This window comes from Pteronotus mesoamericanus, unplaced genomic scaffold (genome assembly GCF_021234165.1).
Source record: "Pteronotus mesoamericanus isolate MK-2021 breed Mesoamerican mustached bat unplaced genomic scaffold, CSHL_Meso_final scaffold_21, whole genome shotgun sequence".
Taxonomy (NCBI): domain Eukaryota; kingdom Metazoa; phylum Chordata; class Mammalia; order Chiroptera; family Mormoopidae; genus Pteronotus; species Pteronotus mesoamericanus.
The window spans coordinates 2,006,855-2,019,778 of record NW_026555310.1 but is presented as its reverse complement, the minus strand read 5'-3'; the positions used below and the strand labels follow the sequence as shown (position 1 = coordinate 2,019,778).

At 39.9% G+C, this 12,924-nt stretch overlaps 1 protein-coding gene across 2 annotated transcripts in view; it reads right to left on the bottom strand.

Moving 5' to 3' along the window:
• The window catches only part of LOC129084803 (cyclic AMP-dependent transcription factor ATF-7), a 103,148-nt gene that overhangs the window by 26,832 nt on the left and 63,392 nt on the right, over positions 1 to 12,924 (bottom strand). For both annotated transcript variants that reach the window (XM_054591010.1, XM_054591011.1), the window contains exon 3: positions 6,171 to 6,267. In XM_054591010.1, coding sequence (XP_054446985.1) covers positions 6,171 to 6,267 — 97 coding nt within the window. The remainder of the gene's footprint in view (positions 1 to 6,170; positions 6,268 to 12,924) is intronic.

Sequence of the window (12,924 nt, the reverse complement as noted above, 5' to 3'; positions counted from 1 at the left end):
CTTTTCAAGCAACTTGACTTTTACATTTGAACTTCTCTCCCTCCCTTCTGCTTTTCTATTTTTTCTCTTAGATTAGTTGAATCTTGCTCCCTGATCCTAACTCTATTAGATGGTTTTCTTTGATATGGCAGTTAACTCAATTCACCTCATACCCCAAACTACTAGACTAAATGATAGAAATACAATGTTTAAATAGTATTTTAAGGAGTGAGACCTGGGGTAAAAATTGCTTCTTCTAGCATGATCAATTGGGAATAGTCCAGTGGGATTTTCCAAGGAAACAACATAATTTTCAAAAAAATTTAAACAAAACCTCTTCTGAATCAGAGTGTTTGGAAAAGTTGCCACTACCTCCCAAAATAGTTTTAAAAGCTTCTCTGGCAGCTTTGGTTGGCCAACAATAAAGCCACTTTCCCTCCATCCCCGGGTGAGTGGAGGTAATATCATCCTTTATATGCTTAGAGAGAACTTCAGTAAGGGCACACACAAAAATTACAACTCAGGTAAAACAGGATAGGGCAGCTAAGGGCATGGCTATAGCGGAAGAGGGCCTTTAGATCTCTGATCTGAGGCTCATATAAACTTCTCCCACTCTTGAACAATGTGTAAGAAAATTTGTTAGAACAAACAACAAGTGCTGGGGAGGATGTGGAAGAAAGGGAAACCTAGTACGCTGCTGGTGTGAATGCAGACTGGTGCAGCTACTGTGGAAAACAGTGTGGAATCTCCTCAAAAAATTAAAAATGGGGACCTATAGTCAAGATGGAGGGATAGGTAAAATGGCTCATCTCCTTACCCAACCATAGCAAAACTTAAAACTAAAATACAAAACAACTATCACCCAGAATCATCAGAAAAATCAGGCTGTATGGAAAGTTCGACAACAAAGGAATTAAAGTTACATTCATCCGGACGGGAAGGAGGGGCTGAGATGTGGAACAGGTGGCTCCACACCCACATGTGGTAGATAAAAACTGGGAGGGATACCTGTGGAGCGAGGGATTTCAGCCCCACACCAGACCACCAGACCAAGGTTCCAGTCCCAGGAAAGTGAGTCCTCATAACTTCTGGCTGTAAAAACCAGTGGGGTTGGGGTGGCAGAAAAAATGGCGGGATTCTCTGGTGCTTCCTCTTAAAGAGCCCAAAATGGACTGAGGACTTACACAGATTCACTCCCTCTGGGCTCTAGCACTGGGGCAGCAGGCACCAGTGGCATATGGGGAGAAATGGAAGTGTCAGGCACCAGGGCAAGTGCCAGGGACAGCTTCCTCCTGGACAAAACCCCAGAGGCCAGGCAGCTGCCATAGTCCTTTTCTGAGCCCTCACCCACACAGAGCCAAAGAGCAGAGACACCATATCTTACACTCCATCAACCTGGTTCACATGGGTTGCTCCACGTTGGCTATTACCGAAGGCTCTGCCTCATCCAACTTATGGGTGTACTTTTCTACAATGGATCACGCTACTAAGACAGGGTGTCAAAGCAGCTCTACCTAGTACATAGAAACACACGCAGGGAGACTGCCAAAATGGGGAAACAAAGAAATATGTCCCAATTGAAAGAAAAGAACAAAACTCCAGAAAAAGAACCAAACAAAATGGAGATAAGCAATCTATCAGATGCAGAGTTCAAAACACAGGTTATTAGGATACTCAAGGAACTCACTGGATACTTCAACAGCATAAAAAAAGACCCAGACAGAAATGAAAGTTACACTAAGTGAAGTAAAGAAAAACGTACAGGGAATCAACAGTGGAGTGGATGAAGCTGAAAATCAAATCAATAATTTGGATCATAAGGAAGGAAAAAACATTCAACAAGAACAGCAAGAAGAAAAAAGAATTCAAAAAAATGAGGAAGGCTAAGGAGTCTCTGGGACAACCTCAAATATACCAATATTAGAATCACAGGAATGCCAGAAGGAGACGAGGAAGAGCAAGAAATTGAAAACTTATTTGAACAAATAATGAAAGAAAATTTCCCTAATTTGGTGAAGGAAATAGATGCACAAGTCCAGGACAGAAAATCCCAAACAAGATGGACACAAAGAGGACCATGCCAAGACATCATAATTGAAATGCCACAGGTTAAATATAAAGAGAGAATCTTAAAAGCAGCAAGAGAAAAGCCCTTACATACAAAGGAGTTTCCACAGATTGCTAACTGAATTCTCAAAAGAAACTTTGCAGGCAAAAGGGACTGGTAATAAATATCCAAAGTCATGAAAAGCAGGGACCTACCACCTAGTTTACTCTATCCAGCAGAGCTATCATTTAGAACTAAAGGGCAGATAAAGTGCTTCCCAGACAAGGTAGAGCTAAAGAAGTTCAGCATCACCAAGCCATTATTAAATGAGATGTTAAAGGATTTTGTTTTAGAAAAAGAAGATCAAAATGATGAACACTAAAATGGCAACAAATTCACAACTACCAACAATTGAATCTAAAAAACAAACTAAACAGACAGAACAGAAACAGAATGTGTCATAGATATGAAGAACATCTGGAGGGTTATCAGCTGGGAGGGGGAATAGGGAAATGGGGGAAAAGATGCAGGGATTAAGAAGTACAAATTGGTAGACTTAGAATAGAGACAGGGATGTTAAGAACAGTATAGGATGCAGAGTAGCCAAAGAACTTACAAGCATGAACCAAGAACATGAACTAAGGGGGAGGATTGCCAGAGAGAATGGGGGGTATTGAGTTGAGGGAAGCAAAGGGGAAAAAATGTGACAACTGTAATAGCATAAACAATAAAATGTATATAAAAATATATACACATAAATTTAAAATGGAACTGCCGTATGACCCAGAGATTCCACTGTTGGGAATATACCCTAAGAACCCTGAAATACCAATTCAAAAGAACTTAATGCACCCATATGTTCATCGTAGCGCTATTTACAATAGCAGGAATGGAAGTGGAGACTATTAAGAGAAATAAACCAGTCAGCGAAAGACAAATACCATATGACCTCACTTATAACTGGAAGCTAATGAACAAAATACACTAACGAGAAAAACAGAAGCAGAAACATGGAAACAACTGACAGCGGTAGTAGGGGAGGAGTGATGGGGGAATAGGGGAAGGGATTAGTCAAAGAACATGTATGAATGACTCGTGGCGTGGACATTGGAGAGAGGACTGATTATGGGAAAGAAGTGTGGACTGGGTGGAAGGAGGGCAAAAAAAGAAAAGAAAATGTATAAAAGCTGTGGTTGGTCTGGCTCAGTGGACTGAGCACCGGCTTGAGAACCCAAAGGTCACCAGTTCAATTCCCATTTAAGGAACACGCCTGGGTTGCAGGCCAGATCTCCCATTGGGGTGTGAGAGATGTGATCGATGTATCTCCCATACACTGATGTTATTCTCCCTCTCTTTTTCCTTCCCTTCCTCTCTCTCTAAAAATAAATAAATAAAATCTTTTTTTAAAAAAGAAAATGTATGAGAAAGCCCTTAGTCTGTTATGATGATTCTGAAGCAATCAGCAAGTGTTTTTTTAAAAAAATTATTTATTGATTTTTTTTTTTTGGTCAGAAAGAGACAGAGAAATATCGCTTTGTTGTCTCACTTATTGATGCAGTCATTGGCTAATTCTTGTGTGCGCCCCAATGCAGGATCGAACCTGCAACCTTGGCGTATCACAATGATGCTCTAACCAACTGAGCCACCTGGCCAGGGTAGCAAGTGTTTACTGAATACTTTCTATGTGTTTTGGTGCTACATGCATGCACTTGTGTAAAAATTTGGGGGAGAAGAGAAATAGTATAAGAGTTTTGCCCAACATAAGACATGGCTCTTGCTCTAGAGAATAAGAGAATGCTTTCTAGTTGAGGAAATAAAACTAATAAACATAGATAGCTTCATAGTATACAAAAAAATCGGTGTCATGTGCAGTAGAGAATAAAATTATTGCAGGAATTAAATAAAGACAAATTAATGACAGAGTAGTTAGGAGGTTTTCAGTAGTGGGATTTGAACTGGGCCTTAAAAATGGCTTTAGGCAGTAGAGAAGAAGATTTAGAAGATAAGAGGAGTAAGGCAGGTGAAGGTATAGAGAGAGGCAGGGTATGGGTATCATGTATATAGGTCAGGAGAAAAAGGTATGTCTAGGTCAAAAGATAATCATGTTAGGCATGCAAGTTGTATATAAAGTTAGGCAGGTACCATGGGACTACGTTATAGAAAGCCTGAAAGTCCAAGTATAAATAGCCTTAAAGTAAGAGAAAATAGGAATATAATGACAGATTTTGAGCAGAGGAGAAAAATTTAAGGAAGACTGGCTTTTCAACAGAATGTAAGATGGATTATAATGAGACTAGTCAAGGAGAGAGACCAGCTAGGAGACTATGGAGGAATCCAAGCATAATGAGAGTGGTGGCAGGAAGAGCAGGATGGAACAGAACAGAGAGAATATGACGAAAAAAAAAAAAAAACCAAAACCTTCAAGATTTTGAGTGTAATATCACTGAATTAAAAAAGGAGAAGGAGTTAGTTTACGGGACGAAGATACAAATTCAGTCACTGACATGAATATTTCAATGACAGAAAGCCAGCTTAGTTAAGTGTTTAATTAGGAGTTGCAATAGATGTGAGACACCAGGTCTTAATTTACAAATATGAGAATTACCAGCCTAGGAAGGATAGCTGAGGTCATGTGCAATGGGATGAGCACTCCAGAACAGCATGCAAAGAATAAAAGAAACACACTTTCTTTCCTTGGTACTGTCCTGTCTCAATTTCTTTCACTACTCCTAGAGACTCAGCACAGGCCTTTCCACACACACATTTGTAACCTCTCCAACTTGATAACCTTGCCTCATATGTATGTCTTTCATAAACTGTTTCTGATTAATTCCATTTTAATATTAATTCTCTTAGTATTTTTATTATTTATATTATTTACTTGTACTAGGCTACAAATACTAAAATTATTCTCATGAATATATGCCCTGACTTAATAAATTGAAGTATATGTTATCTACATATGAATCTATACCCTATTCACTCTTCCCTAAGACCTCTCCCAGGCTTTCTTAAGGATCATTAATGACGTGTCTCCACTCATGTGCTCTTCCAGGAATTACAATCTACCAGTTCTTAGCACGATGCCTAGTGTACCCAGTAGATATTCAGTCAATATTTGCTTATACAATAAGGAATGTGAGATCTGTAAGAGCAAGATCCTTTCTTCATGTATAGAAGTATGGAGAAAGGTTACTGAGGTAAGCTTCTTAACTCAGGCTAAATCAGAACTCCTTATGGTATCAAAAGAAAAGGCCCACTTTGGGTTTTTTTTTTTTTTGGTTGTATCTATCTAGCTGAAAATGGCACAACAGAACTGCTGCATGGGCCCTGGCTGGGTGGCTCGGTTGATTAGAGCATTGTCCTAATGCACCAAGGTTGCAGGTCTGATCTCCGGTTAGGGCACATACAAAAATCAACCAATAAATGCATCAATAGGTAGAATGACAAATCAATGTTTCTCTCTTTCTCATTCTCTCTCTCTCCCCCCCTTCTTCTCTCTTTCTAAAATCAATAAATAAAAAATGTTTTTTTAATATTTTGTTTTTCAATTACATCAATAAATGAAAAAAAATTTTATTAAAAAAGAACTGCTGCATGGTTTGAGAGGTTGCTGAGAATGGTCCCCTGAGATGGCATATGTAAGCAAGACAATATCTAAAACAACTGGTGAGAGGTTCCAGGTCACTCAAATTGGCTTAAAAAAGTCCCATGGACAAAATGTCTTGTTTGAGCTTTGGAAATGTGCCCTCAATGGTGTCTGGGTTCACAAGGAAAGCTGAATTTACGAACTGACATTTTGCCTGCTCGGGGAAAACTGACACCCAGTGGAAGAGAAGCAGCCAGACTAGGTCTGCTTCCTTGCTTTTGTTCACCACTTCACTGTGGGAAGGGAGAACTGTCAAAGGTATCTTTTGTCTATAAATCTTCCAAAGTCTTAATAAAAAAGAAGGCAAGGAAGGAATACACAAAACCTCAACACACCTACCCTCAAAAACCACAGAACCCAATCTTGATTAAATGCAGATCACATAAAGGCTCTTAATGGGAGAAGGGGAGTATAGCTCCCAGTACATCTGGTCCCTGGTATTAATCTTAACTGTCTAGTGATATCGAAGCACGTGGCTTCTGGGGCAGCAAATACCTGCAATGATGACTGAGTCAGTTCGAGCGGGGCCAAATTTCAATGTCATCTCATGCTTGTGTTTATGAACTGCCAGGTGGTCCTCGTTTGTAAATCTCTGAAATGAAACAGAAACGGAGATGTGAAAAAAAAAAAAAAGTAATTCAATGCCCTTTTAAAATGTCCTACCAAACATCCTGCGATAAGGTTGGTCGTTGGAAAGAGGGATTGCACAGGGAATGGTAAAAAGAAAAATTGGAAGTGATGGAAAAGGAGAGGTGATGGATTTAAAAAGAGAAAATGGGGAATGAGAAAAAGAGGCATTAGAAAGCTGGGAGGAGAGAGGAAGGGGAAGACTATAGCACCAACTGCTCTGTAATAAAGTCCAAATGAGAGAAATGGACAGATTGTTGCTGAAGTGGGGTCCAGGCAGGAGGCTCCAAATGAAAAAAACATTAAGGCAAACTCATAGTGAACAAGAGGAAAATAATTTTTAATAATAATAATAAAGAGAAAAGAAGGAAAAGGCTGGACACTCATTGGTCATCACAAAAATAGGAAATTCAGAATTAAGCTCTTTATGGTGGGGCTGAATTGAACTATTTATGAGGGGGTAACAGGGAGATAAATTATGCAGGATTAGGAGAACCATTTAACTTCCTGGCCCCCACAATGCTGCAGCAGGCGCCTGCTCAGCTATTTGGCTCAGGGTTTTAATGAGTCAGGATGGAGCTGTGGAGGAGAGAGGCCCAACGGCCAGCAGTAATGGCACATACCAACCCCATTGGCCAAATGCTGTCTCCCCTCACCCGGCAGCCTGCCTGGGCTCCATCAGCCATAAAGGGGCCAGTACGATGCTGCTGGCTATGAAATGGTAGAATAAAAGTACAAGCAAAATTTTTTTCTTGTTAGGGTAGGGGGAAGCTTGTAGGCAGGGTGAGGGGAAGGGAAAAGGAGAGGGTATAGACATTTTATTTATTTAGGAGTTTGGGTGAAAAGACAACGGAAAGGTGAGGCTAGAGGTCTGCCTCATTTTATGACTAAGTTAGACAGGGTTACTGGACAATGATTTATGCTCTGACCTGTTCTTCAGAAGGGGAGGTGAAGAGAACAGATGAACAGCAGTAATTCAAAAGAATACCATCAAAATTCCCTTTGAGGCTGGCTGGCCATGTTCCTTCATTAAAATATGCCTACAACACATAACGGCTTGGAAGCTGCAGTTTTTTCACCGCTCCTTCACCAGCCAGGCTCTGAAATATGGTTCTATTTGTCTTTTTGTTACTAAAAAATAATTGATTAGTTCCTTCTTTTTACTCTCCTCATTAGACACACTTTCCATCAAACACTGTAACTTTAGCCCTCTTTTCCATAGCCCTTCTTGCCTGTAAACTAGACTGAGGGTGGCCCCATCCTAGGTCCTATGTAGTCAAAAAGGCAACACTAAACTGTTTAAGTTGTTTTATTTTACCTGAAAGTAGTTTTCCCAAATTTTCTCTGAGCCCATATCACAACTAAAGCCAGCCTAAGATCCAAAACCCTTCTAGGTTAGGCCTAAAGGCCTAAGGGCAAAGGGAAATTTCAATTAAAAGTATGAAGAACCAAGAGAAGTAAAACAGTCAAAAGAAGAATGCCTTAGTGTTTCCAGTGGACCTGGGACAAAACTGAATAAAGTGTGAGGAAATTTAGCCAGGAACTTTCATGTTTCCTACTGTTGGTTAACCCTAGGCCTCAACGTTTTCTGTCACAGATTTTTTTTTTTCTGTAAGAGAAAAAAGATGGGGTGGGGTGAGAAGGGAAGAAAAAATAGTCTGTTACTCAGGGATATGATATTTGTTGGTTAAACAAGTCACTGTAAAGGGTCTGAGACTGCCAGGTATTCGGTAAAAGGGGATGTGCAAGAACATAGCCTACAGTGGATAAAAAGCATCGTTTTGGAAGACTAAGAAGAGCAGAGGATTAGATAGGGGTATAAATTTTCAAGATGCATTGGAAATGTTTTAACAATCTTTTTAAAAAATATGCTTATAAGTGCTTCAAGAAAATTTCATGTAGGTGGCTTAGTAAGTTTTGCACAATGTTCTAGAATCTAGAAGACTGACTTTCAAACAAAAAGTCTTTTTCTATTATCAGAAATATAGTTTGCTCAAAACTGAGCTGGAAGAGAGATTTTAAACTTCTATCAGGTTTTGCTCTGGTTATGACTGCTTAATATTTTAAAAGGCAACTCCCCTTCTGTTACAACTTTGCTGCACGGTCCTGACTTCTTTTATTTGTCCTCTAGTTCTTATTCACCCTCCACTCCTTTACATGACTTCCTGTTCTCCCTTGAACTATTTTTTCCAAATCCAAAGTTGGGGTCTGAAGAGAACTAAGGTGGCTGAAGAGATCGCCCCTCATCAGCATCTCAGAGGGTTTGATAACTGTGAATGTGGATAGAAAAAAAAGTTCACATCTTAATTCTCATTAAGCTCTAACTGAAATTTAACATACCTGATTCATAATAGCAATCACATATTTTCATATCACATTATAGCTATTAGATCTCAAAATATCCCTTATACTCACTACTTTGAAATTATAATAATCACCAGAACCACCATTAGAACTTGTTATTTAATGGATTAATAAAAAAGCACATATATTACATTATCAAATATTTAAAAAATGTTTGTCACACCGTATTTCAAAATAATTGGTTTCCTTTGTAGTCCTATGTATTTTTATTTATTTTTAAAAAAGATTTTAAAAAATTTATTTTAGAGAGAGGGGAGGAAGGGAGAAAAACATTGATGTGTGAGAGACACATGAGAGATACATCGGTTGCCTCTTGCACGCCCCCAAGCGGGGACCTGGCCTGTGCAACCCAGGCATGTGCCCTGACTGGGAATCGAACAGGTGACCTTTCAGTTCAGAGGCCAGCACTCAATCTACCGAGCCACACTAGGCAGGGCTATTTTATTAATTTTAAAATATTATCCCTGGCTAGTGCAGCCAGTAGACTGAGCACTGGCCTGAGAACTGGAAAGCTATGGGTTTGATTCCCAGACAGGGTGCATGCCTGGGTTGCAGGCCAGGTCCTGGGTTGGGGGTGTGCAAGAAGAGAGAGATTGATGTTTCTCTTGCACCTACTTCTCTCCCTCCCTTCCCCTCTCTCTAAAAATAAACAAAGATCTTTTAAAAAAAATCCATTGTTTTTTTATGGATTCATGGGCTTCACCAAACTCCCAAAGGGGGTCATGACACCACAAAAGTTAAGAATCCCTGACTAAATCAGGTAGTGCATTTCAGAGAAGGAGCCAAATCGGCCTACTCTTAAGAAGCAGGGGTCCAATCATCTCTCTCTGCTATTTCTGACACAATTCTTATCTGGCTAGAGTAGAAGGGTAAGAATTAAAGTTTACTAAAGCTTTTTATCAAAGGGAATGTCAATCTGGCTATTATTCTATTGTTCCTTATATTTCCTCTCATTTATTAAGAGTTAACTCATAATTCTCTAGATCAGTCTTGAACTAGATGCCTAGAAAACTCTCCTTCTGAAAGCAAATTCTCAATTAAAATATCTAAAATTATTATTATTATTATTATTATTATTGGCGGGGTCTCACTATGTTGCCCACACTGTAGTGCAGTGGCTATTCACAGGAGCAATCCCACTACTGATCCTGCATCCCATCGGCATAGTACACTACAGCCTGGAACTCCAGGTTTTGTGTGATCCTCCTGCCTCAGCCTCCCCAGTAGCTAGGACTACAGGTGCGCACCACCCATGCCTGGCTAGCTAAGATTATTAAGTGGTGAAAATTTTGATTTTCAAAAAAATACATATATTATTCTATTGAATTAAAATGAGCTCCCCCCACAAATTTCCTTTCTGAATTATTGCCTATTTAAAATCTAGCTGTTACATTTGTTAATACTCTTACTTGGTCTTCCTTTGTTGTTTGGTTTTACCTATGACTAACATTTTGGCAAAGAACCACTCAGGGAACACTCACTCTGGTTGTAGGGAAAACAATGATGATTTCTAATAAGTGTGCAGATATTAACCATCTCCAAGACACAGAGGATAAATATCATTCAAAATGGGGGCTAAATAATTTGAGTCATACTGGATCAGGAAGGCAGTTTATATGCCTTGGGAGAGGATTTACATGGTAACACAGGTTTAGAGTCTTATTTGCCCAAGCAAATAAATCAGGACAGTGTCTTAGCATAAATGGGAGGGGGGGAGTATTTACTATGTGCTAATTTCCACTGTATCTAGATACCAAGGTGCCTTATATTGGCCCTATCCAATAGGGCAGCGACTAGCCACAAGTGGCAGGTGACCAGTTGACTTGTTGCTAGATGTACTATATGTCAAAACACACACTGGATTTTGAAGACTTTATACAAAAAAAGAGAAAGAGAATATAAAATACCTCATTAACTTTTTGCTGATTACATGTTGAAATGAGAATAGCCTGGACATACTGGGTTAAATAAAATATATTATTATTTTTTAAATGTATTTATTTTTAGAGAGAGGGGGAAGAAGGAATGAAAGGGAGGGAGGGAGAGCAAGACAGACAGAGAGAGAGAAAGAGAGAGAAATACCAATTTGCTGTCCCACTTGTTTATGCTTTATTGGTTGACTCTTGAATGTGCCCTGATAGGGGACTGAACCCATAACCTTGCTATATTGAGATGACACTCCAACCAACTGAGCTACCTGGCCAGGGCAATAAAATATATTATTAAAATTAATTTCACTTGTGTACTTCTACTTTTTAATGTAGCTCCTAAAAAATTTAAAGTTACATGTGTGGCTTGCATTAGTGATTTGCATTATATTTCTTTTAAACAGCTCTGATCTAGATAATATGTTCAAAGCTCTGATAGGAATTTTAATTATAAGCCAATCTTGACTCTTTCCCCCACAAACCCATTTTTCCTAAATGTAATTTATACTATATGGCAGTGGCTCTCAACCAGGGGCAGCTCCGCCCCCTCCCAGAGGACATCTGACATGTTTGCTTGTCACAATCGGGGAGGTGCTACTGACATCAAGATGGTCGAGGCCTGAAACACTGATAAATATCCTATAATGTACAAGACAGCTACCCGAAACAAAGAATTATCTGACTCAAATTGTCAATTGTGTCTCTGCTGAGAAACCCTGCCACAGATTAATACTGAAAGAAAGAAACAAACAAAAAGGCTGTTTTTTAGTTCCCTTTGCCAAACTGTCAACACATGTTTTTGGATCTGAAAACTGGAAGGAAAAATAACAGGCAGAAAACTTCCAACCTCACTTTATAAAATGGCTGATGTATTACAGATCTGCAAATACTTAGGGAAATTAGGAAGATGGAGAAGTCACTGTAATTGGGAGAACAAGTTAAATGGAATTCTCAAGCACTGTCTTGTTAGTAACAAAGAGATAATAGAGAAGAAGTAAACCAAAACAACTTTGGCTACTTCAGATTTTCACTCCCAAGTGGAGGAAAAAAACAGGGAGAAAGGGTTAGTTTAAGAAATCTTAAGAAGCATAAAATGGAATATCAGGACTATGTGAAGTCAATCTGAAAGCTGGTGTTAGCTGCAGAATTGGCAGGGAAAGTGTAATTTCTTACTAACAATATTTCATAGGATATCTTTGGTAAAACCACCTTTTAGGAAGTTTCATTCTCACCCATCCTTCTGCAGTAGGAGAATCTGGAATCCTACCTACTAGCAAAGTGACTAACTGAACAGAGCTAAGTAAATGGTAAAGAATGACTTGAAGAACAAGGATGGTGAGAAGAGTAATCAGGAATACATCTCAAAAACTTCCAGGAAAGATGGAGGCGTAGGCAGATACACTTTGCCTCCTTGTACAACCAAAAGAAGGACAACAAATTTAAAAACAAATAATAAACAGAACTGCCAGAAAATTGAACTATATGCAAGTCCGACAACCAAGGAGTTAAAGAAGAAACATTCATCCAGACATGCAGGAGGGACAGAGACAGGCAGCTTGGAGAGGACGAGCAGCAAGGCTGCGGCTGGAGGACCAGGCAGGGGAGACGGCGACTGGGCAACTGGGGGGGTCCCACGTTTGTGTGTGGGTAAACCAGGAGGAACAGCTGGGGAACAGACAGACCGCGCAATCCAGGGTTCCAGTGTGGGAAACGAAAGCCTCAAAATCTCTGGAGTTAAAAACCTGTGGGGCTTGCGGCAGCAGGAGAAACTCCCAGCCCCACAGGAGAGTGCTCTGGAGAGGCCCACAGGGTCTTAGAACGGACACAAACACACCCACCAAGGAATCAGCACCAGAAGGGCCTGATTTGCTTGTGGGTAGCGGGGGAAGTGACTGAAAGCCAGTGGAGAACATAGCAAGCGACATTGTTCCCTCTCGGACCCCTCCCCCACATACAGTGTAACCATGCAGTGACCCAGTTGCCTCGCCCTGGTGAATACCTAAGGCTCCGCCCCTCCCAACATAACAGGCGTGCCCTGAGACAAAGAAATACGGCCCAAACGAAAGAAGGGATCAAAAATAGAACTAAGTTCCAAAAATAGAACTAAGCCACAAAGGTATAGCCAATCTATTAGATGCACAGTCCAAAACACTCGTAATCAAGATGCTCACAGAAATGGTTGAGTATGGTCACAAAATGGAGGAAAAAGTGAAGGCTATGCAAAGTGAAATAAAGAAAAATATACAGGGAAACAACAGTAAAGGGAAGGAAACCAGGACTCAAATCAATGATTGGGAGCAGAAGGAAGAGATAACCATTCAACCAGAACA